The following is a 24,494-nucleotide window of genomic DNA, read 5'->3' on the forward strand; positions in this document are numbered from 1 at the left end:
CCCGCCCAGCCCCTCCAATTCCCGAGGATGGGAGGGTGAGAGAGCAGGGTCAGGGGAGCCAGGCTCGCTGTTGCCTCGGGACACAGCGCTCAAGCCCCCTGCCCGCCCTCAGGCACCAGCTGCAGTCCGACGGCTCCCTGGTCATCAGCCCCCTGAGGGCGGAGGACGCGGGCACCTACAGCTGTGGCGGCCCTGGGCCGGACCATCACTCTCAGGAGGTCCAGCTTCGCGTCACAGGTCTCATCCCAACCACCACGTCATGTGGGTTTTTCTGGGCCCCTGGGTAGGAGTCCCGGCTGGGGCGCCCCCCACACTGGAGGACTAGGGCAGGAAGCGGGCCATGGCATCCTGGCGGTGGAGCCCCCGCGCTCTGGGTCGCCTGGGGCGGGTGTCTTGCCCTGTGTGGCCCTCCCCTGCCAGCCTCATGGGCACCCTCCCTTCCACCCGCTTCTCCCCACAGCTCACCCCTTGCTTCTGGCCTCACAGCAGGGGGTGACGTGGCCGTGCCTTCTGAGGCTGAACCGAGGCCCTTCCCCGAGACCAGGGACCCAGCCCAGGACCACAGGCCTCAGGACCCCAGCCTCGGGGGCCCCGCTGCCGCCTCGCACCCATGGCCCCTGACCAGGTGCGGGTGCTCAGCGCTGTCTGCCGTCCGCCTGGCCCACCAAGGGCCAGGGCCAGGGTCAGGGGAGGGCTCGGTGGGTGAGAGGAGGGCGAGGTGGTCAGTCCCCGGGCCGGCGTGTGCTGTGACCGGGCTTGCCGGCCGCCTACTCAGGGCGCTGGGAGGGGATGGCGAGGTGAACGTGGCTTCCGGAGCCCGGCCTCTGAGGCGGGGGTGGGGAGTCCTGCCCACCACCGTGAGCACTGGGGAGTGGAGCCCGTGCTGGCCCCGGCCTCGGGAGCTAGAGGGCTGAGCCGGCCTTGAGGAGGGGAGTTTACAGAGCTGGCGCAGGGGCTGGAGGGCCCACGTCAAGGACCTGGTGCAGGGCGGGCAGAACGCAGAAATTCTGGGTGGTGGAGATAAGAAAGCCGGAGCTGGCTTTGAGCCTGGATCCCCGACGGTTGGCGGTGTCTCCCAACCAGAACAAAGGGCTGAGGCTGGAGAGCAGAATCTGGTCAGGGTTGGGTGGAGAAGGGGCTCATGAGGCCGGGTCGGGGTCCCGTCCCCAGGCAGGAGGGTGGTCGGGGGGGAGGCAGGGCAGGAGCCCCCTCACGGCTGAGCAGTGCTTACTCTGCAGGGTGCGTCTGGACCGGAGCCAGCCCGGGGTGCTGGACGCCCAGCCGGGCCAGCGGGTCCGGCTGACCTGTCGTGCTGAGGGCTTCCCACCCCCGACCATCGAGTGGCAGAGAGACGGGCAGCCTCTCTCTTCCCCCAGGTTCGTTCAGCTCCCCTCCCCTGTCCTGCCTCTGACCACGCCCCGTCTGGGCAGATGCCGTCCCCTGGTCAGACCTGAGCGGGACCCCAGGGCCTCTTGAGAGACGGGGTTGCTGGGCGGAGGACTCCTTGGGCAGACCACGCTGGGGTCTTTGGGCCTTTCCAGAGTGTGGCTAGTGGACAATCTTAAGAGGCCGGCCAACAGGTGATGGCCGAGGGAGGAAGCGGAGGCAGAAACCCTACTGACTGTGATCCTAAGAGCCCGTGCTGAGGCTTAATCTCTTTCACGTGACGTGCAGGAGAGCTAAAGGGGTGCTGTTTTATCCCCATGTGACACACAGAAGCTCAACACCACCCAGCTCCTAAGTGACCAAACCAGGACTGAGCCTAATGAACGAGTGTAGGAAAAAAACTAGAAACCCAAACCAGAGTCACTTTGTACCCGAAAATGAAATGATCTGCTTGTTGCCAGGCTTTAAAGTCAGGTATCCTTAAGTAAACGAGAGTGCCAGCAGCTGGAGGATGGTCAGACCCCGCTGACCAGCAGGGCCCACTCAGCCTCTCACCAGGGGATGGGAGACCCTGCCTACCACCTCCTCACCCACCCGGGCCCTTGGGGTGGAGCCACTGACTGTGCTTGGCCCCCACAGACACCAGCTGCAGTCCGACGGCTCCCTGGTCATCAGCCGCGTGGCTGTGGAGGACGGGGGCTTCTACACGTGTATCGCGTTCAACGGGCATGACCGAGACCAGCGCTGGGTCCAGCTTCGAGTGCTGGGTGAGGCGCAGCCTGAGTGGGCGGGTGCGTGTGGCCAGTGGCCTCTGGGGTCCGGAGGGGCACCGTGGGCGTGCCGTGGCTGAGACTGTCCCCCCGCCTCGGGCCCAGGAGAGCTGACCATCACAGGGCTGCCCTCCACGATGGCCGTGCCGGAAGGGGACACGGCCAGGCTGCTGTGTGTGGTGGCGGGAGAAAGCGTGAACATCCGATGGTCCAGGTGAGGCTGTTCCTGGCCCTCAGGCCCTCACACCTGGACTCATACAGCCCAAACGGGGGGTGGGGGTGGGGGGGGTCCACCTTTGTGCAGAATGTTGCTGCCACCAGCACCCCTCCCCCTTTCTACTCCCGCCTCCTGGCCTGGTGTCAGGGGAAGGGGCTACAGCACCCTCCTCCCTTTATGGGGAAGCCCCCCCAGGACCACTCTCTTCTCTGCTGGTCGGGCTACACACCAGAGCTTCTCAAGCTTGGCACTGTTGACGTTTTGGGCTGACAGTTTTGGTTGTTGGGGTGCATCGGGCGATGTTCAGCCGCATCCAGCCTCGGGGTACCTGTAGCACTTCCTCCCACATCATGGCCACAGAAAGTCTCCAGGTGTTGCCAGACGTCCCCTGCATGGCGGATGCTCTGCTGGGCTGAGAAACATGGGGCTCCACTCAGCTCTGGGGGCTTCAGGTGGTCTTTTACCCCAAGTCTGCTGGGCTTTTATTCATTCAGCAGTTTGATGCCCCTTCCTCCTTGTAGTATGTCAGGATGAGGCCAGGCCCTGGGGATCCTGGGGTAACCTGAGCCCCAACCCCGACACTCCAGCAGGAAATGGCCCAGTGTCCCCCAGGCTCGCAGGAGGTTTGCCCTGGGTGTGTCTGGGTCACTGGGCGGCTCTGGAGCAGGCCTTAGACTGCCTCCTCCCCGGGAGAACCAGCTCAGCACCCCCAGGGCCTGGAGGTTCTCCCAGCATCCTCTCTCCTCCAGGAACGGGCTGCCAGTGCGGGCCGATGGCCACCGCGTGCACCAGTCCCCGGACGGCACGCTGCTGATCCACAACCTGCGGGCCAGGGACGAGGGCTCCTACACGTGCAGCGCCTACCGTGGAAGCCAGGCCGTCAGCCGCAGCACCGAGGTGAAGGTGGTCCCGCCAGGTAAGGAAGGCCCACCCCAGGCACCTGCTTGTCTTCGGGAGCTGGCCGTGTGTGGCTGGACGCGGAGGGCATGGGCTCTGCAGTTGGAGGGGCTCTGCCAATTCCCGGTTGCATGACTTGGGGTGGGCCAGTTGTCATGTGGCCTGAAAACAGCCCTGGGAGGGAACCGCCAGGGCCCAGTGATGCTGGTTGGCCTGGACGGTCACAGCTGTCGAGGCTGTAGCACTTCACCAGGACCACGCAGGGCGTCGGGCCTGGCTGCCTCCTGTCTGCCAGGCTGAGTGTGGAACTGGCCAGGTTAGAGGTTGCAGTCTGGTAGAAATGTAGCTTAGTGAGCGGGACTGATGGGGGGCTTCCAGTTTATGAAGACAGGGACTGGGACCCAGCCAGGGCCTGGCACAGGGCTTGGCATCACTGGGCGCTCAGCCTGAGTGCATGTGCGTGAAGGTGATACCTTGGCGAAGGCACCATCCTGCAGGGGTCGCTTTTCACCTCGATCGTGTGCAGCAGATAGATCTCTTATCCATGTACTTACCAAACTTACAAGACTTGAGACAGGCCAGAGTGCAGATTTAAGTGAGAAAGATCGCTGTCGGGAGGCCCCCCAGATGGGCATGTCTGTGATTAGGTAGTGGCGTGTCTGCGTGGGAAGCCAAGCTGGAACCAGAAGCTCAGCTGATGCTGAAGTTTGGTGGGGCTCCCAATGATGCATGGTCACCAAGAGGAAATGGTGTGATGGGACTGCCTCCGGGACAGCACACTTATGGCCTCAGTCCGGCTCTCTTTCTTCTGCCCCCTGTTGGATGAGTGTTGGTAATCTGAGACACTTTCTTTGGGGGAGGAGGGCACCTTTAAGGAGAAGGTATCTTCCTCTCTCCTTTAACTGTGCTCGTTCTGTCAATTAAGCCGTATGTATCTGCCATCACCCATCTAAGCTTTTTGTGGCATTTCACTGCTTGAGGCTGCCTCACTGTGCCCTGGGTTCATGGTCTGGTGGCATGCTGGAACTGCAGTGTTAGTATCAGGGGGAGGGGCCTTGAGCTGGTCCCACTCTGGTGTAAGGAACATAGTTCTACTGGGGACATCTTGCAAGCTTCCTTTTTTTTTTTCTTTATTGGAGTGTAAATGCTTTGCAATGTTGTGTTAGTTTCTGCTATACAACAAAGTGCTGTCAAGCTTTTTACCTAAAGGTTTAGGGTGAGAAACAGAAAATACTGTAAGGTTAAAACATGGGAAGGCGGGGGTCACTCACTTTTCGGAATGGGAATGCCCCAGTTACGTGCTAGTTTACTTTAGCCGTGGTTACTGTGTGCTTCAGTTGCTATCATTAACTCCAGATGAGATGGCAAACACGGAGAGCTTATGTGACCATTTGCCCCAAGTCCCCCGGCTGGAAGGGGCAGAGCCAGGATGGTGCCCAGCCTGCACTACCATGCCCGGCACCTGCTCTCCTCTGGCTGTGATGGCTGAGATTAGGTTGATAACCAAAGTGGCTTGCTCTTTATGTAAATGTAGGTAGTTCATACTCTTGTTACACTGATGAGCCAAGCCTTCACAAAGCCGTAGGCTGGTTGGGTGTTGTCTGTTAGTGGTATGTGGGGAGGGGGCGTGGAGGGGGGCTTCCGCAGCCCCGTGGGGTGACTTTGGGGAGGTCAGAAAGAAGAAGGAGGTTTCTTTCTCCCAGAAAGAAAAGGGAGGTTAACTAGACAAAGCGACTTCAGTCCAGAGACGAAGCAGCGGAATGAAACGCCCACAGTGATTTGTAAGCTACGGAAGCGCCGAGCAGATTCAGAGGGAGGCACCCAGCGGTTTGTGCTCAGGGCTGCGTCAGCGCCGCAGGTCGCAGCCTGTCCTCCCGTCACCGGCCTGACAGGCTCTGCTGTCTCTGGGGAAGTGGGAACAGCCGGAAAGCTGGGGAGCTAAGTGACTGAGCTGGGGCCACTGAAAGCAAAACGCTTGAAGTGGGAGGAAATCAGCAGTGAGAGCGAGCAGGCTGCTCTCGCCAACTCAAAACTGTGCTTGGGGCCGACCCCACTCTCCTTGTCGAGGCCACGGCCATGTTCATGTGGCTCCTCAGGTTTCAGTAGTCAGAGCAGGCGGCTGACTTCCAGAGATGTTTAATCAGCTGGAGAGTCAGTATCTGGGGGTCTGCGATGGGCTGCACTGGGGCGAGTGGTGGGGGTGGAGGGGGAAGAGGGCTCCGAAAGAGTGACAGGAGGCCCACTGCACGCCGAAGCGGGGCCCATAGCAGTGAACACCGTGGGGCCTCAGCTGGACATACAGGTGTTACCGGGGTACAGTGACCCAGCATCTTTGGGAACCTGGCGGTTACAGTGCTGCTTTCCTTTAGGGAAATGACAAGGCAGGTGAGTTTCCAGCCACACGGAGCTTTCTTACCACCCTCTCCCCACCGGTTTCTCGCAGCACTGGCCGCCCAGCCCCGGGACCCCAGCAGGGACTGTGTCGACCAGCCGGAGCTGGCCAACTGTGACCTGATCCTGCAGGCCCGGCTCTGCGGCAACGAGTACTACTCCAGCTTCTGCTGCGCCAGCTGCTCCCGTGTCCAGCCGCCTGCGCGGCCCATCTGGCAGCAGGGACACAGCTCATAGCGCTGGGAGGAGGAGGCAGGCTCTCGGTCTCCCCTCTCTGGCTGGAGGAGGGAGTTCTCCAGAGACACCGGCCTGGTCAGATCTGCCCTTCGCCATGGAGCGCCAGCGGTGTCGGCTTCTCTGACCCGACCACCGGTGCCTGCTGGGCTGTCAAGAAGTGGCGTCTTGTTTGCAATAAGGACACCTTTCACTTGACAGTTTCTCTCTCCAGTTTGTTATCCAGGATCAGCTCACTGTTTTTAAAGCCAGCTACCAGGGTTCTCACATTGCTGAAAGCTGGGTGGGGAGGTGTGTCCTGTCTGGGGAAGGTAACTGACTCCTGGTGTGTGTGTTAGGGAAACATTCTTTGCTAGAACTAGGTCCCATCTGGGGTCCAGATGTGGTTCATTGCTCCAGTCTCTAGCCCTTCCTAGGGAGCATAGCGACCAGTTTCAGATCCCATCTGTGCCTATGGTTAACTGCACAAAGTTGGTGAAAGCCCTCAGCAAAGTGGGAGATAATGAAAACTAAAACCCAGGCTCTTGTAAAACAGCACCAGCAGGACCAGGTGGACCAGCGGAAGGGAGAGCGGTGTTGAGACGGAAGAGGGAAGTGGTCTCAGAGTTGGGGGAGGTCGTTCTTCCTTTCTCAGCCTCTTAAGGCCTTGATGCTAAGACAAGAGGCCTGGTTTCAATGAGCTTCCGAGTTCTTTTCCCCTTTAACCTTCTACCAATCCCCCAGAAGAGAGGCTGGGCCTAGTAACAGAGGTCTTTCTAGGACACAGGAAAAACCAGCATTACTGGGACAGGTGATTTCTATTACCAACACTGGCTGGAAAAGAAACGATTGCTTCATGGGTGAGTGATACTTCTTGGTCTACCTCTCATTCAGCAACAGAAACATGGGCCGGGACAGAGGTCTTTTCTTCTTTCCAGTTTTAAAATACATTGAGGTGCATCCCCTTCCATGTACCATGGCTGGTTTGGCTGTAGAAATTGGAAGGTAAGGGCCACTTTCTTGGACTCTGCTGTTCTCTAGTTAAATCAGTATTTGGCAAATTGGTGGCACACTCCAGACCTTAGCTAGCTCTTGGAACTAGTCAGAGTGGTGGGATAAGGTGACCAGTGGTTCTCACACTGGGAGCTTTCTGAAGAACTGAACCCGGGGGTCTCCTCCCTGGAGATTTTAATTGGGCTGGATATGAGGACTTTTAAAAGCTCCCAGATGACTTTAATACATATCCACAGTTCAGAGTCACTGCTGCAACCCAACTTCTCAGACTGTGAGTCTTGTTAAAATGCAGATTCTGACGACCAGGTCTGGGCTGGGGCGGAGGTTCTGTGTCTGCACAACTGCCAGGTTCAAGTCTGCACTTGGAGCAGCAAGAACCTGACATCAGAGGTGTGCTTAGGAATGACCGGAGGCTCGAGTATGAATACAGATAGATAGGAACTTTAAGAGTATGCCAGCCCCAGTGAAAGATTTTCTAGCCATCAGACTAGAGATCTGCGGCAGCAGTAGAATGGAGAAGAGGACAAGACCACAAGGAACTGAAACCCATTTGCTAATAGAGAAAAGGGCAAGGAACAGCTCTTCATGGCAAAAGCTTCTACCACGAACATTTATTTTTGTTAAAGCAGATTATAAATTCTCATCAGTACAAATATATATATATAACTTACATTTGATTGTAAGGCCAACGTTCAAAAGTAAAAATGAGATGGGATCTTATGTCGTCACCAGAGGTCAAGTGGCTACAACTGGCAACAGGATGTTCGGCTCACCACAAGGAGAGGGATGGACACACACGCACGCACGCACACACACGCAGTGCTAACAAGACTAGGACCTCCATCCCCACAAAACTCGTGGGAACAAAACTTAAAAGGACAAAACAAAACCCACCAAGACCTACAGGACAACACGGTAACCTGCGTTCCCGTCTCATGGATATGATTACATCAGTCACCTTAGTGTTAAAGGATTAACATAAACTGCAGCAGTATAGAAAAGAAAATACATTTTCTATTTAGATTGAACCCATTAAAATAATGACATTAGAATTTCATTACAGATGTAAAACCAGGACAATACTGCTTGCTCTTTATTTGAAACTACTACCAAGCTGACCATACTGGTCATAAACGTGATTGTTGTTGCAGTGTGCTCCTTACAGTGAATGATAACAAGTGAGCTAGGGATCCCACCTGCAACTACCAGCCCTTCCTCTGTACTTCAGTAGGCATCAATGATAAATCAATCTTATGTACAATTTCTTACAGCTAACCCTTTTACCTTTGGCAAGATTACTTACAACTCATACAATTTTTTAATAGTGAGAACTATTTAAAATATTCTAAATGCATAAAAATAAAGATTTTGGCTTTTTGATATATATATTTATAATATTTATTCTTACTCAAAATGGAAGCTCAACTTTACCCCTAAAATACAGCTCTGCTGGGCAGCTCCTGACGGGCCCTGCTGGGAATTCTAGCAGCACAGCCTGACTCTCGTCCCCAGCCCCGGCACTGGCCTCCCTGTTCTCGATCTTTAAGAAGGCCAGTGCTGAAAGCAGGCAGGTGAAAGGCCTGAAAAACAAAAGGAGATCGTTTCGCTTCCCATTGTTTTATATTCCAGTAAATGTGCTTTGAATACAGATTCCTGTTCAGATACTTCTGCCTCTCTGTTGCCAGAGACTGGTAAGTGGCTGAGGGAGGAGGCAGGGCAGAGGATGACAGCTCCTTGACTTTCTTAGTCTAACTGCAAAACAGCTCTTCCCTAGGAATGGGTCTCTCCACTTTTTTCAATTGCCCACTTCCACATGCTATGCCTGGACATGCCCTTGGGGACCTTTGGATTAGTGAAAAGCATACAGGTTGGGAATGCAAAGTCCCCTTTTCTCCTCTGACCTCCACCCCCCACCTGGGCCTAAGTACAGACAAAACACATAAGCCCATAAGGCCTGCTTAAAGTTCAATTTCGAAAGTCTTCTGTAAATCACTGGAGAAAGGGTTGGTGGGGGACGGGTTAGTACGCTGCTTGGACTTGCTTTCCAAGGCCGCCCACTGGGCCTCGAAGGGATCCACTGTGCAGGTGCCTGCAGGAGCCTCGGTCTGCTTGTCTCCTGAGGCCAACCTGCCGTCGTCTGCACCATTGAGAGCTGCAGAACCGTTGAGGTGCTGAGCAGGAGGCTTAAAGAAGGGACTGGCAGTAGCGCTGCTTGTCTCGTACTGTGGGAATGTCTGCTGCTTGACCAGGCTGGGAGACTGATGGGGCTGGGCAGCCTGCGGGTGGCCTGCGGTGCCAAACACGTTGGCGACCATCTGGGAGGGAGTGATGCCCACCACAGGCACGTTAGGGGCTGGATAGGTCATCCCGTTAGCCACAGGATAGGACTGGGCAGGGACAAAGGCTGGCTGCAGGGGTGGGACCACACCCACTGGCACGGGCTGAGAGGTGAGGAATGCATTTCCTTGGAAAGGTGGCACTGGCTGGGAGATGGCAGTGGGTGGCGGCGGCTGGAGGACTGGCTGCAGAGGGGCAGCTGAAGCCTGGGGCTGCTGAGCCCGGACGCTCTTGGACACCTCCTCCAACCAGCGGTCGGCCTCGGAGGGAGTGCGTCTGTGACCAGCCTGGAAGAGACCTGGAGATACAGCACCAGAAGACTGACCCCACTCGGTCCCTGGAAGCACAAGAGGAAGAGAGGGAAGAATCAGAATCTTCAGGGGCTTTTTTCTTCACCTGATAATCTTGGTTATTTGAGTGATCGTAACGTGGAACAAGCCCCTCCAGGGGGATGGTCTGTGGTTTTGATAGGTGGGAGGAAAGTCTCTATTACCAGCTGAGAAGGTTTTGTGGGAGGACAGGGAGAACCCAGGAGACCTCAGCCTGTCTGTGGTCTACCTCAGCCATGTCGGGGAGCTGCTAGAGATGGCTCAACTGCACAAAACCAAAGCTGCTGGCTGGCATCAGAACCCTGCCCCCACTGGTGTGGCTCATCTGTGGTCCAGAAACCAGCTTGCACATACTCTAAAGAGCCGAGGGGATTCACCTTCTGCTCTAACACAATGAGAAGAAAATAACCAGGGACTTGCTGCCCACCTTCCAAACACACGTCTCCCTGGTGAACTGCCTTTTTGTAGCCTTTTTTGTAGGCATGCTGTTGGAGGAGGCCGAGTTTTCTCTTCCTACAGGCATGTCCACAGACCCAGACCCAGACCCAGGCTCTTGCGAGGAAGGGCCCAGGAATCTTTGTCTTATTGAAAGCTCTGTGGGTGGCTCTAGGGTAACTATCAATCTAACCTCTAAGAGCTCCTCTCTGACACCATCCTTCCTTAATAGTAGTTTATTTCCAAAAGGGATCCCACTTTCCCTAAAAGGACTCCTTCCTGGTTGCCACTAAGGTGAATGGTTGATTTTCATATCAAGGTCACTTATCTGATCCCAGAATCCTCACCACCATCTGTGGTCACCTTACCCGAATGTGTGGTTGCAATTCCCTTGTTAGCAGCATCAGGGGCATAAGCCCAAGGGTTGGTTTCACGCACAGGCATTGCTACGGGTGCTAGAGCAGTAGGGGCTGGCTTAGCAGCAAGCACATGGAAGGCTGAGTCAGTGCCATTAGCTACAATGGGAGCAGACAACATTGATGGAGTTAATTCATGCAGGGTGTAAGGTGACCCCTTGGAGCTGGGTCAGTCAGGCCAATATGCAATACTGGTGGAAAGATAAGACAGAAAAGTTGGTGTGGGATAACCATGCCATCTGCAATGAATACACAAACCTTTTGGCAAAGACGGAATCAGGGGCTGTAATTAAAATGGGTGTACTGATAAAGTTAAATGACTCTTTTAGAAAAACATGTTTATGGAGAGAGAGGTAATGAAGACCAGAAAAACAATTTCAAATTAAGTTAAAAAGAACTACCTGTATTACAAGCAGCAAAAATCTATTCCAGACATAGCTTAGCCTTTGCAATAATGATAAAGTATCATCTATCACTATTTCAAAAGAGCAAATTATGCCAACAATGGTTAATACAATCATCCTTATTATGTGCTAGGCACTACTATAATAGTGCTTTAGTGTGCATCATCTCAATAAATTCTCTCAAAAACCTCATATTACAGTTGAGAAATCAAACGTGGTACATGTTTTCATTTGTTTAATTTATAATTTGCTACAGAATTAATTTCATCTTTTTAAAAGATTTTTTCCCCGTCAGTAATGTTTGTGTGTCTTAAGGCACTTCCTGTTTTTTCCTGTCTCCCTTCAGTAAAATCCAGCCCTTGCTCCTTTAGTCTAGACGGCTGTCCCATCAGTTTCTACTCCTTTGTCCAGCTCTCTATACTGGGCAGAGAGCAGACAAGCAGGCACCTTCTCCTGCCTTACAACACAATCATTCTCTCTTTAGGTAGGACTTGGCAAACCATGCTTATGGCATTGGTGTTATTAACCCAGGGCTTGTCTAAAAGACTAGCTTATCCAAAAACTGTGAGTCCTCTAAAGGCAGGAAAAGGACTATATTCTATTTATAGTTTTGTATACCCACTACCCTGTAAATAGGCACAAAGTCAGCTGAATGTAATAGGAATTATATTCAGAAAGACTTGGGTTTACATCCTAGCTGTGTGATTTGGGCAATTTACTTAACCTTTCTAAGCCTAATTTTCCTTAGCTGTGATGCTTATCTCAAAGGACTATTGTAAGAATTAAATGAGATGAGGAAAATGCATGAGTCTTTACCATGATGTATGTGGCAGACATGGTGCTAAGTGCCCAATAAACATCCCTATTATTATTGGCAGTATAAATATCTGTTAGATGAAATGAAAAGCCACCTGATGCATATGAATATTAAGGGTTTTTTGGTTTTGTTTTTAAAGAGACTCCCTCCTGAAGGAAAATCATGTTGCAGCTTTTCAACAGGATCAGGCAAAAAAAGTCTGCATAGCAAAACAACTTCTGAGCTCTCTCCCAAAAGAAATAAAGATCAATTATATAAGCTCAAATTCTAAAATCTGTAATTTAAGTTATACAGGCTCATTGTTGACCTTTGAGTCAATACTATTAATTCAGTATCTCTGGAAACAACTTTTACTAGTTCTTCAATACCACAAAGACTAGTTTTAGGATACTCATTATAGAAGATGAGATGAACTGAAGAGCCGAGAGAGGTGCCTTTTTCTTTATGGGACTCTTGTGACCGGGCAAAGTCTAGGTGAGTCCAGTCTTGGCACCACTGATATTTTGGGCCTGATTATTCTCCGTTGTGAGGGTGGCTACTGTGTACATGGAAGGATGTTTACGGGCCTCCCTGGCCTCTACAGGGATGTCAGTAGTAACCACCCCCTGCCACACCGCAAAACCCAAAACATCTCCAGACAATGGGTGCTGAATTTTTCCCAAGGGGGCAAAATCACCCCAGCTTTCTTTACTGTAGTAAAGAAAGCATGAAGCTAGAACCAACTCTGATGTTGGGTGCTTTGTCTCTTAACAGGTAAGTAGCAAATAAAGCAGTGGGTTGGGACTACTGATGCTCCTGACAGGATGGAATGAAAGGAGGGTAGGTACGTGCAAAGTGCAGACAATCTCAGGAAACAGGAAGGGAATAAAGCGCAAAGACACTGTCGAATAGGGCAATTTAACGAATCTGAGACAATATCAAACAGGAAAATGCAGTGGGTCTGACCAGGTCTTGGGAAGCTCAGGATGCCAACTTACATTAGTGATCAGTGTCATAAAAGTCTTAGTTTCAAAGAGAACTGCTGAGCAGGCTAAGTGGGCACCAACCTTGAAAGGCAGGAGACTGTGGTGCCACCACCGTCATTGGTTTGGTCATCGGGGCGGATGAGAAGGGATCCTCGCACGGTGTGCTGAAGGCATTGGTGATCTGTGAACACAGGGAGCTGATACTCTCTGCTTCGCCTTCTACCTCTGGCACTGTAAGACAAACAGAAGACGGCTCCAGACAGAAACACGGAACAAGTCTGGAACAGAACAGTGTCACATGAGGTGGCATTTTACACTGCCTCTGTTATTTGTGGAAGAAAAAGACTCAACTGTCAGGTGGGGCTATAAAAGCAGCTTCAAAAAACTTACCACTTATTCACTGGCTTTTTGCATGAGAAGGTACAGAATGGTAACAATTCCTGTACTAAAGTCTACCTCCCTCCCTTGCAAGTCCCCAGATTCCTGTATTTCCTCTCCTGTGTGACACTGTTGAGAATACGCTGTTCTTTTTTTGTGCCAAGACATTCAGTCAGTGAGATTTTTCTAGAAGACACATTCAACCTGTTTGTCTTCCAACCAGGTCCCAAGCCGGAGATGTGAGTTAAGTTCTAGAGGCCCCCAGTGACTCTTTTGAGAAAACGGGTTAAAGTCAGGAGCACCAGTCAGTGCACCAGAAAAGGGCACTCAGTCCTTTTCTCTGTCATAAACTATGACAGTGTCATCACTGTCATTTTTCTCCAAAGTGTTAACATGAAAAAGCGAACTGAGGTCCAGGACTCTAAAGGCTTTGTTCTTAATATTGACTCTGGAATACTTCTGTGTCACGGAGGAAGCTAATTATGTGTGTTGAACCTCTTGTCTGCTCAACTGTGAAAAGAGAATAATGGTTTTGTTTCCCGCCTGCTCCAGAGGGAGATTGAAAATGAGGTACTTGAAAGCATCTGGAGTTTTGGTTTTTATAGGAGTTGAGAGGGGGTAAGACCCTCAGTAATGATCTAGTTTAACTGTTCTTTAGGCAGAGTTTTATCCATCAAAGAACTTAAATCTCTGTGCTTTTGTGCCACCAGCAGTGAGAGTGCCCTACTGAGACACAGCTTCCTCAGATTCTGTTATAGCACTGGCTCAACATATCTGAGAGCAAAGTAAAATAGGGCCCAATAAAAGCACTGACCAGATCTGACACTGCAGCTCCGGATCTTATGATGAGGATAGAGCTACTGGAGCTGTCTCAGCTGTACAGAGGCCACACAAAGGCCTGTGTGACAGCTCTGAAAGGTAATGAATATGTGTGAGCAATCTCACTGTCTCTGATGAACAACAGATCTTAGATTTATACTGGAGACCCGTTTAGTGTTTCCTCCCTATGGAGCCAACCAGCCACAAGGACAAAGAGAACTTATCCATTTCTTCTGGTACATCTGACAGTGGTGCTATTTAAACTGGATGTGTTTCCAAAGCCTTTTAAATTAATTCCCTGCTGGGTCCCAAATGGCAGAATAAGGAGGGAAACCTGAGACCCTTGATGTCTGAAAGCAGGTACACTTTCATCAGGACAAATCACAAACCGTGTAGCTCGGACTAGGAATTCCCATCGTGGCTCTGTTAACCTACTGCTGCACAGAAATGAACAACTCCCATCTCTCTCCGTGAACCTCCATTTTCTGCCAATGGGAAATATGCACAGCCACCAAATAGCCTCAGAAGAGGGGTGGCTAGTTTGATGGGATCAGGGACTCCACTGGAGGTGATGTGACACTTCAGTGCCTGAGCCCTGGGGAGTCGGAGACGCCACGTTACCTGTGTGTTTTATGGGGAAATCGGTCTTCCTCTGCATAGTGGAAGGCAACTCGTTGATGCGCAGGGACAGTTGGCGTTTAAAGGGTGACATCTTCTGGCTAAGAGCAGGAAATCCTCGGAAAGAGCCTTGGCGAGCAAGCTGTTCAATTGGTGCGTGCCGGCGTGGGATGGCATGAGGATTGTTCATCTCCAGAGAGGCAGTGGCATCCAGAGGGGGAGAGGTGGGAGGGGATGGAGAGGTGGCAGTGTTGCCAGGGGCCACTGAACCAACAGCTGTCTTATCTGTATCAGCTCAAGAAAGGAGGAGAACGAGGACCTTAGGGCAGTGTCTTCTAATAATCTGAGCTCACACCACTGAGGAACCCCAAAAACCTCCTAGGTCATTTTACCCATCTACTTCCCTATATATCTCAAAAGACAGGTTAGCAGCAGGGCTCAGATCTCCTGTTTTTCAGATAAGTAAAAGGTTTAATAATCTAATACATGTCACATGGTATATCTTCTAAAACACAAATATTAGATCTTTTATTCCCATGTAGTAATTAAAACACTGAACAAAACTAAACAAAACAAAAAACCCCAGTACCTATGAACTCTTAATGTGAGGTCTTTTAAAGAACAATAGTGCATAGTTTTCAATATTTGTTTGCTTTTTGGCCAGTGGGGGTTGGGGTGGGGGGGATAGAGGACTTTAGGAGTGGCAGAGTCAGAAGGGTCTAAACAAGCTTAAGTGTGATTAGATGTTAAAGACTGACATAAAGCAGACATGGACAACAGGCTCTTTTGAATAAAAGCATACAGAAGTCAAATTTTAAATTGGAGTAAACAAATACAAGACTGTTTCCATGTGAATACCTGCCATATCACACTCTCATTGCGGTCAATCTCTACCCCCCCCCCCCCCCCCCCCCACTCCTCACTATCCTCTGTAGATGCTAGGACTCAATCTATCTTGGCAGTTGATGTATGTAGCAAAAAGTATTATTTGGTGGTATCAAAAAATATGCTTCTGGTCTGAAAATCACTGAAGCACATTAAATAACAGCTATACACATTCATTTGTCTAATTAAAATAGCACTATGTTTTTTTTATTCTTTGGTATCCTGGCACAAATGTTGATAAGAAATGAAAAAATCATAATCAATAATTACAAATAAAAACATATATTCTTTTTTTGGCTTAAAAATTAAGAGCTGTTTGGGTATTAATGTGTGCATGCTAACTCGCTTCAGTCATGTCTGACTCTTTGTGATCCCATGGACTGTAGCCTGCCAAGCTCCTCTGTTCATGGGATTCTCCAGGCAAGAATACTGGAGTGGGTTGCCATGCCCTCCTCCAGGGGATCTTCCTGACCCAGGGATCAAACCCTTGTCTCTTAAAGCTCCTGCATTGGGAGGCGAGTTCTATACCACTAGTGCCACCTGGGAAGCTGATGTTACCTAAAATGGCAGGTTTAGAATTAAAAGAAAATAGTAAAAAATTAGCAAAATTTTATTAATGTATATTTAAACCATACTTTTTAATTTCAAAATACTCCTTGTTTTGGGTTTCAGCCCAAGTTGTACACAAGAATGCAAAGCATTTTTTCCCTAAGTCCTATGACTCAGTTCTAAAATACACTGGACTCAACTTCAGACAACAGCCTCCTGAGTAACTAGAATGTTTGGACAGGCATTTTTGCTATGCTGCCAAGTGTACCTTAAAAAAACTCACATTCTGCAAAACCACACACTAAAATTAATGGGGCTATGGAAAAAATAGCTAGGGGCCAACTTCTCAAAATCTGTGGCCTTTTTTCATGAAAGCACTAAACAGTTATAATCTAATAAGAGTATCACTGAGATGTCTCTGCCTGCATTTCCACCTGGCATCACCATCTGTGGGTCCTTTGCAGGCTAAACCTGGGACTTGTGCTTCCTTCAGGATGTAGGTCCTTGATAGCATTTGCTTTTCATAGAGATCAAATGTTTTTCATAGAGATCAATTTAAATCAGAATTAAAAAAAAAATTTTTGTTCCAGGATACAGGTTTTCCCAATTTTGCTTTTAAATGTCTTTGCAGCTTCTTCAACTGTACTCTCAGCTTCCCCAAGTAGTTAAAATGAATGCATAGAGTAAATACTCGGAAGCCACTAAACAAGCCCCTCTGTTTAGATTTTCAGCTTTGTTCTTAAGGTCTTCATATACTGCTAAGAGTTCTCTATGCCCCTGACAGCTTCCAAATATTAACCTGTTGGGAAAAGCTGTTTAAACACACATTGTAGTAGAACAGATTGTACCTTTCTTGGCATCCTGGATTTGTTTCATAATCTCCTCTCTTTCCGCTTGCTCGGTGGCTGTGGTGACACGGAATGATCCTTCTCTCGTGAAAGTGGTCCGACTGGCATCAAAAGTAGCAGTCACTCCACATTCCTTCTCCCGCTTCTGCTTACGTTCTAAACAGGCGGCAAAGGCACAGCCTACAGCATGGCTCAGTCTTTCACCCTGTACATAACAGAAGGTTTAAAAAACATTTTTAGAGTTATGGTATCAACAACTACAAATTAGCTGGACCATGAATAAGTCTGTTTTCACATAGGCAAAATGTTAGGAACTCCAGCTTACCAGATTTTAGTGTATTACTATGCCAAATGAACCTAAGTGAATAATACCTTAGGTAATGCTATGATCCTCTACCACAGTGGGCACTGGGTAAAGTGACCACTGGTAACCTGGGCCCTGTCAGCAGCCACCGAAACTTTCTCATTAATCATAGTCAGGTCCCTGTCACTTGTGTCAGCTCTGGCCGTCAGCTGAGAAGACACTGCTCAAAGTTCCAGGTCCTAAGTCTTGACACCCAAACCTCTGTTTGCCATGCAGGGGAATAATAGGAATATTTACCATGCTTTTCTAAGCAACAACTGGAAAGACAGGGCAAATTTCAGAGCTTAAATTTACTGCCAATATGTCTAGGAACAAAAGGAACAGACTTAAAATGTCAGATAAATCATCTCCAGCAACGAGAAGGAATCAGGCACAGGAAAGCTAAGCTTTCTCCCTCTCCCTTTCTGAATGCTCTCCTCTGCCCTGTTCAGGCCCTCAGTGCTTACAGGCTCTCTCCCACATCACCCCTATTTTTTTTAGCTCTCTCAAACCCCAACTCTACCTTCCAACCACACACAGGTAAAAATAAAACCATGTTTTCAGCCACATTTTCTACTTGTAAAGGAATTAAACAGATAAACCTGAATTTTTGGTGTGTGAGAGGAGAGGAAGGTTTGTGTAAACTAAATACTATTTTAAAGATACACTGGATTATCTAGAGTTAATTTAATAAATTCAATGGATTCTTTTTTTTTTTTAAATCAGGGTTATCTGTATTTTAAATACTATCCCTAATTTATTGTGGAATAAAAGGGTTAGAGGTGATACAATAACTGCTGGCATCTTTTAACAGTGAGGAGAGATATCTGAGAACAGGGAACCTTCTGCGGAGTTTCCAAGATCATACCATGTAAGCAGCTGCTCCTACATATGGCTCTGAGTAAGTATTTTCACTGCATTTTATATGCCAATATCAGATATCATAAGGAGAGGTAAATGTGTGAGACGCTTTTGTCCCTAGGATTTCACATGATGGAAAACCATCAAGTCTCATTTACAGACTGACAGACTCATTCTTTGTGAATCCACATGAGTTTCCATGTAACTTCTTAGCAGGATGATAAATGGGTAGGCATGGAAGCATGAAATAGGAGAGAGCAGAATTTTAGAACCCATCTGCATTTGAGCACAGCTCTAGTAAAAGGACAGAGCTATCGGCCAAAGCAGCTTACTATTTCTGCTAGGCCTTATGGCAGAAGTTCCTGAAGACAGACTGAACCTCAAACTCCATCCCAGATTCACTGAGGAAAAACTCTGGGGTGGGCCCCAGCCATCTAACTTCATGAGCTGTCCAGGTGATTCTGATACAGAAGAATCACTGTTTGATACCAGAGTCAAACAGCCTGAGGACTATGATTTGTCAACAGAATGGTTTTAAAATACAGCAAAACTCTTCTGATTTTACAAGTGCAGTGATAGCAAAATACACTGCTTTGTGACTTACGGTCTGAGAGAGGAAGGAAGTGTAGTTTAGTTACTTCACCCCATTTTTCAAGCACTTGTGTCAAATCGAGGAGGAGCAGCTTTAACAACATCAGCCACCACTTTGGAGCAGTTAGCATGAGCCAGGTCCTATGCTAAGAGTGCCTACACTTGCTACCTAATTTAGTCTTCACAGCTGTTATCTCCATCTTATAGAAGTGGATGCCAACACTTAGAAAATGTTGAATAACCTGCTCAAATCCCATGGCTAATAAGAACCAGAAACAGGACTGGAACCTATATCTGATTCGGAGCCTCAGTTTCTAATACTTGTTTTTACAACTGCTTTTTAAAAAGCTTTTGGTCAATATTAGAGTATGACCACGACTTCCCTTCTAGGTTAAACCTTGGCAAGAGTTCACTGAGTTGTAGCCTTTATGAATAGCTACACTGCCTTACTCTGTCTGGACTTTTAAAAACTCAGAAATTACATACTCAATGCTATACTATAATTAAGTTCATCACCTAAGAGACTCATTTTTCATATCAGAATTTTGGGTAATTTAGATGAAAGATAACAAATTTGATTATTCTCTACTTTTAAACAAAACCAAAAATTTCTACTATGTAACAATTTCTAGCACAGCTCACTGTACCATAATTTAGTATTTCTTTTTTTCTTTTTAATTAAAAATATACTTCAAACTCAGTTCTTGTGGTAGAGTCTTTTTGCAAATAAATTCATAAGCATCTTTCAAATACCAATATCTTCTACCCAGACAAATTAGCAAATACATGTAAGGATCTTGAAAACAGTTCTAATAATGAAAAGTTTTCTGTAAAGTTTAGCAGTCACCATCACCAGAGCACTTTTACTTTCCTTTAATGATCTTGGATCTCAGCCAATCATCTTGTTCTGTGAGTGGTAGGGTTACATCAAGAGTGTGAACTACTTGAATAAAAGGAGTGAAAGCAGGCTCGTTTAGGCGCTTACAAGTACTGTAACAGCATACACTTGTCAAAAATGTAGTGGAAACTGGCTGAGCCAACCTGGAAGAAGCTTGGTGACTGAGGCTAGTCATGATGCAATTCAGGCTACTGCACTCACCGTGTCCTTGACGGCCATGAAGCAGTGACAGATCCAGCGCCGAGTTGTGCCATCACGACATATGTAAGAGAAGGCCCTATCAAAGTTCCTATCTGGGGCACAGAAAGAAACTTTTTCTATTGTCTGGTCAACTATGAGGTCCTAGAAAAAGGGAAACACAAAGGAACAGTGGACTTTAGAGTTCAATCAAGTTTCTCAGAAGAAACACAGGATGTTCATTTCACAACACAGAATCCCTACATCTAATGCATCAGGGCTGCGGAAGAGCTTAATCTGAGCCAGAAGTCGGAATACTAAGGATCTGACCTAGAAGAGATCCCCAGAGGCACTCTCCACAGATGTTTCTTTCCTTCACTTCATCTTCATGTTCTATAATACACATGCTTGCTGATTCTAGTTTTACGATGGTAAATTCCATGTTCAATTTTATAGTATATGTCAAACAATAAATTTAATCCAATCCCCATATAACTTACATTCAATAACATCATTTCCAGACAATTCTATGTATTTATTAACTTATCATTTAATTTTGAATACTGCTGAATGGCACAGTATATATATAATGTAAACATCATGCAAAATGTCTTTTTTTTTTTTTTAAATATTGAGGCTCTCTGGCACTTCTGTGTGATATTCCAATGGCCTAAAATCCCTAGATGCTGAGGTGGTGGCTGGAAGTGCTGAAGCATACAAACAAAATGACTTTTATAAAGCATAACTATGAGAATTCCTGTTGTTACACAAACAAACTTGCCAATCATCTAAAAGTTCTGCAATTTTGTTGGCTCATTCTAATTTTATTTTGCATAACCTTGATTACTATGCATTTCCTCTTCAGTATCTCTTGCTATGCAGGAGTTACTGATACAGTCTAAGCACGAGCCCTTTATCAATCATTCGCATTTTTGCAACATTTCTTCTCTGCCCAAGATGGGTCCCACAGTAACAAGTGGTCCATTCCTATTATCATTCAATGTGGGGAGAATTAATTAATTCCTGTGCTACAAGTAACCACCAGGGGGCAACATCACTTTCTAGTAATAACTACTATGTACAGCAATTAAAGATATAGCCTCCACACAACAAATTTCATCCAAAGCAGGAATGAAAACTAGACACGTTTTTTAAAAAAAGCTAAATAATAGTTGTTTCCAAATGTAATGTACATCTAAGACCACCAGTTCTCTTTAGTCAAAAGAATTAAAATGTAGCTAAATTAAATCACTTAAAGTATATCAGGTAAGCTACCCATGAAAACTGTTCTTTGCCTGCTAGGCTTTCTTCTCCTTCAGGTGACATCTGAGTTTTTGTTTTTTGAAAACTGCCTTCTGTTAAAATTTCTCCAGATTTCAGGTCTCTTAGAAAGTTTTAATTAATGATTAAATGTATGTGTATAAGTAACACCTTATGCTAAGGGCAGAGTCTATGTCTATTCTTATTGAGGTACTTAGGATCATTTTTTTCTAATGCAAAATGCTATGTATATTTAAGATATTGTGTGGACTCTTAAATAAATGTTAACTCATGAGCAATTTACTAGTCCTTAAGATTTCACTTAAATTGAGTCTTCAGTTAAATAGTAGGTTAATGAGTTCAAATATAACTTACTAAAAATAGTGTTTTATTAAGGAACAAGAAGCAACTTTAGATGTGGTCTATTTTTCTTTTTAACAGTGGCAAAAGGCCTATAATATTTTATATCAAATTTGTGGGGGTAAACTTTTTTTAATGTGTCAAAACAAAAATAGAACTCAGATCTTAACATTAAATGCAAATACACTGTAGGCTAAACATGCTATATCATGTAGAACAAAATGCTCAGAGAATTCTATTTTTCATAAGGTAAATGAGTAACTAAATTGGTTTTCTGAACATTAACCAGTCTCTCAGAAGATTGTACTTTGGACAAAGTGGAAGGATACAGAGAGACTACAACGTCTTAACGGCATTATGTTTGATCACAGGGATAAAAAAACATAAGAGCAGTAACATTTAAGCTTATCAAACTTTTACCTTAGTTTTTTCATCCACAACTCTGAGTCCATCTGCTGATACCCACAGGACTGCCTTAACTGCTTTCTTTCCAGTCTTTTAAGAGAAACCAAAAAAGAAGGGGGTGGGGGGAGAGACACACACATATATAATATTAAAAAAAAAAAGGTCATATTCCATAGAAAACACTGACTTCTGCCTTCCATAAGTCACAAGTACAGATGGAGTCCAAGGTTCAGGAGGGGTGCCCAAAGCCAGATACTCAAATCAAACTGCAGAAACATTCAAGAAAAAACAAGCCAAAGCCATTATTTTAGAAACACAAAGCAAAACAATAAGGTAAAATTAAGTAAAGGGTAAGGAGGACAAATGGAATAAAAACCAAGATATCACATTCCGTAAAGGGCAAAGAATAAGTAGATTCTTCACCCATTTCAAAACTCAACCACAAAAACCAAGAGTTAGATAAATATTAAATACATAAGGAGTTACACCACAAGTAGCTTCTACGAGTGTATTCAGAGTAGAAAGTAATAGGTAAGTCTAAATTGAGATGCTGACCATTCTACTATACTTTGACCCCAATGTGTATGGCAGTGCCCTTGGTCACCTGAAATTTTCATATTAAAAACCCAAGAAATCTTCATGATTCCTTTAGCAATCTTTAAAAAGCATTACTTATTCTCTCAGGATTAACACAGAACTGCTTTAGTTTTTAATTTGATGTTAAATGCAGACAGACATTTTGGGGACATAGGAGGATTAAAAAACTTGGAAAAATATTGTCATTATAACGTAAATTCCTTTTGCTGGCTGAGAAAAGGCTTTGACGCAAGTCACATGAGAACAAGCTGATGAATGATTTCTCCTGTGATGGAATGAAAATGGGACAGGGGAGTTTGTAATAGCAATTTAGCAGCTTCCTTTCTTTTTACCTGCTCCAAGGATACAAACAAAATAAACGCAAAGTGAAGGCTCAGAATAGGTATCAAAACATCATAAGAAAGTATAGATCAAAAGAAATCTGGTACTACTCTGGGAGGGACAAAGGAGGATAAAGAAATGTCTACCGTTCTCCACTTTACATGTCCAAGCCCAGCACTCCTCAATAAAGCATGGCCTTATTTAAGTGAAATGTGTAATCCACTCTGGGCTCCATCTCCACCATCACCTCAAATCTGATGAAAGCCTATTGCATGCCAGGCAATAGAAATACTTGAGTTCACAGTCCATTGAAAGGTGACACTCAAATAAAAAATAAATAATACAGTAGTAAGTGCTACAGCTTCCTTGGTGGCTCAGACAGTAGAGAATCTGCCTGCAATGCAGAAGACCTGGGCTCAGTCCCTGGGTTGGAAAGATGCCCTGGAGAAGGAAATGGCTACCCACTCCAGTATTCTTGCCTGGGAAATCCCAAGGACCAAGAAGCCTGGCGGACTATAGTCCATGGGGCCACAAAGAGTCAGACACAACTGAGTGATTAATGCTTTCAAGTGCTATAGTAGAGCTGAAAACAGTTTGTAACAATGTCAGAAAGAATGCATGGTCAAATCTATTTATGGAATTAGGGGAAGGCTTTTTAAAATTGAAGACTGAATTGGGTACTAAAATAATTTTTCTAGATGCCCCAGGTAGGGGTAGGAATGTAGGGAAGTAACAGAGGTAGCAGACATCCCAGGCAGAAGAAACAGCAGTACAGGACATGGAAGCAAACAACAGAGCAAATCTGGGCCCTATAAACATTTCAGTGCGGCCTGAAAGTGGTGAGGCACAGTGGGATATAAACAGCAGGAAAGACCTAGACATGGAGGACTCTGTATGCCTGCTGAAGAATTCTATCTTAATTCTATGAGCAATTAGGAGCTTCTAAAAGAATTTTGAACATGATTAAACAGATTTGCATTTTTAAAATATCACTTTGGCAGCACTGTAGAGGAGTTGGAAAGAGACTGCTAAGAGGTAGAAAGACCAAAACAAGATTCCAGGTGAGAGAAAATGAGGGTTGAGCTCTCTTGGGTGAGATACAGGGCTGGAGATGAGAAGTCTGAAATGGTGAATATAGGAGAAATGTTAGACACCCCTCTCTGGTTCCTGGCTTGGGTAACTGGGTGGAGAGGGTACCACAAACTAAGAAAATAGAAGAGATGCAGAAGCAAGTTTGAGAGGGGGACCCTAAGATTCCAGTTTTAGACAAGCAATCTTTGAGATGTGTGTGCAACATCCAGGCAATTGGATATACAGATCTAAATTCGGAAGAGAAGTCTTTAAGATGGAATTTTAGTTTTGGAAAACATCAATTGTGGGAGCAGTATGAGGGCCAAGGATAGGAGAGAATATCAATAATTAAGGAATTGGGAGACAAGTAATGAAATATCAGAAAAGGAATAGTGAGGAGAATGAAGAGAGATTAGCATAATTGAAACCAATGGAGGGGAGTTTCAAGAAGTAATTTGTGGTCCAAAATGTCAAATGTAAAATGACCAAGGAAGGAAAGATGTGAAAAATGTCCATTGGATTTAGTGATGAGTAAGACACCACAGAGTGATAGAGGTTGAGATGGTGGGTTATTTTTATGTGTCAGATTATCTAGGTTATGGTTGCCCAGTTTGATCAAACACTAGCCTACATGTTACTATAGAGGTATTTTGCAGATGTGATTAACATTTACAATCAACTAACTTTAGGTGAGGATTTCCCAGGTGGCTCAGTGGTTAAGAATCCTCCTGCCAAGCAGGAGACACAGGTGTGATCCCTGGGTTGGGAAGACCCCCTGGAGAAGGAAATGGCAACCCACTCCAGTATTCTCACCTGGGAAATCACATGGACAGAGGAGTGTGGCGGGCTACAGTCCATGGGGTCACAAGGAGTTGGGCATGACTTAGTGACTGGACAGCAGCAGCAACTCTAGGTAAACGAG

The 24,494-nt window shown here is 46.8% G+C and overlaps 2 protein-coding genes across 19 annotated transcripts in view; one reads left to right on the forward strand and one right to left on the reverse strand.

Annotated features, from left to right (window-relative positions):
- PAPLN (papilin, proteoglycan like sulfated glycoprotein) overlaps positions 1 to 8,272 on the forward strand; it is a 37,268-nt gene extending 28,996 nt beyond the window's left edge. For 5 of the 8 annotated variants that reach the window (XM_070469588.1, XM_070469592.1, XM_070469594.1 and 2 more), the window contains 7 exons: positions 113 to 237; positions 487 to 625; positions 1,239 to 1,376; positions 2,026 to 2,153; positions 2,262 to 2,370; positions 3,123 to 3,289; positions 5,714 to 8,272. In XM_070469588.1, coding sequence (XP_070325689.1) covers positions 113 to 237; positions 487 to 625; positions 1,239 to 1,376; positions 2,026 to 2,153; positions 2,262 to 2,370; positions 3,123 to 3,289; positions 5,714 to 5,898 — 991 coding nt within the window. In that variant the 3' untranslated portion in view covers positions 5,899 to 8,272. Of the gene's footprint in view, positions 1 to 112; positions 238 to 460; positions 626 to 1,238; positions 1,377 to 2,025; positions 2,154 to 2,261; positions 2,371 to 3,122; positions 3,290 to 3,917; positions 4,103 to 5,713 lie in introns of those variants that run through there. The other 3 variants (XM_070469591.1, XM_070469589.1, XM_070469596.1) reach the window with 3 other exon arrangements.
- NUMB (NUMB endocytic adaptor protein) overlaps positions 7,485 to 24,494 on the reverse strand; it is a 156,500-nt gene continuing 139,490 nt past the window's right edge. For 8 of the 11 annotated variants that reach the window (XM_020911204.2, XM_070469603.1, XM_070469602.1 and 5 more), the window contains 7 exons: positions 21,599 to 21,673; positions 19,583 to 19,723; positions 16,689 to 16,893; positions 14,410 to 14,700; positions 12,673 to 12,822; positions 10,358 to 10,504; positions 7,485 to 9,562 (listed from right to left, as the gene is read on the reverse strand). In XM_020911204.2, coding sequence (XP_020766863.1) covers positions 8,847 to 9,562; positions 10,358 to 10,504; positions 12,673 to 12,822; positions 14,410 to 14,700; positions 16,689 to 16,893; positions 19,583 to 19,723; positions 21,599 to 21,673 — 1,725 coding nt within the window. In that variant the 3' untranslated portion in view covers positions 7,485 to 8,846. The remainder of the gene's footprint in view (positions 9,563 to 10,357; positions 10,505 to 12,672; positions 12,823 to 14,409; positions 14,701 to 16,688; positions 16,894 to 19,582; positions 19,724 to 21,598; positions 21,674 to 24,494) is intronic. The other 3 variants (XM_070469605.1, XM_070469604.1, XM_070469601.1) reach the window with 2 other exon arrangements.

This window comes from Odocoileus virginianus, chromosome 6 (assembly GCF_023699985.2).
Source record: "Odocoileus virginianus isolate 20LAN1187 ecotype Illinois chromosome 6, Ovbor_1.2, whole genome shotgun sequence".
Classification (NCBI taxonomy): domain Eukaryota; kingdom Metazoa; phylum Chordata; class Mammalia; order Artiodactyla; family Cervidae; genus Odocoileus; species Odocoileus virginianus.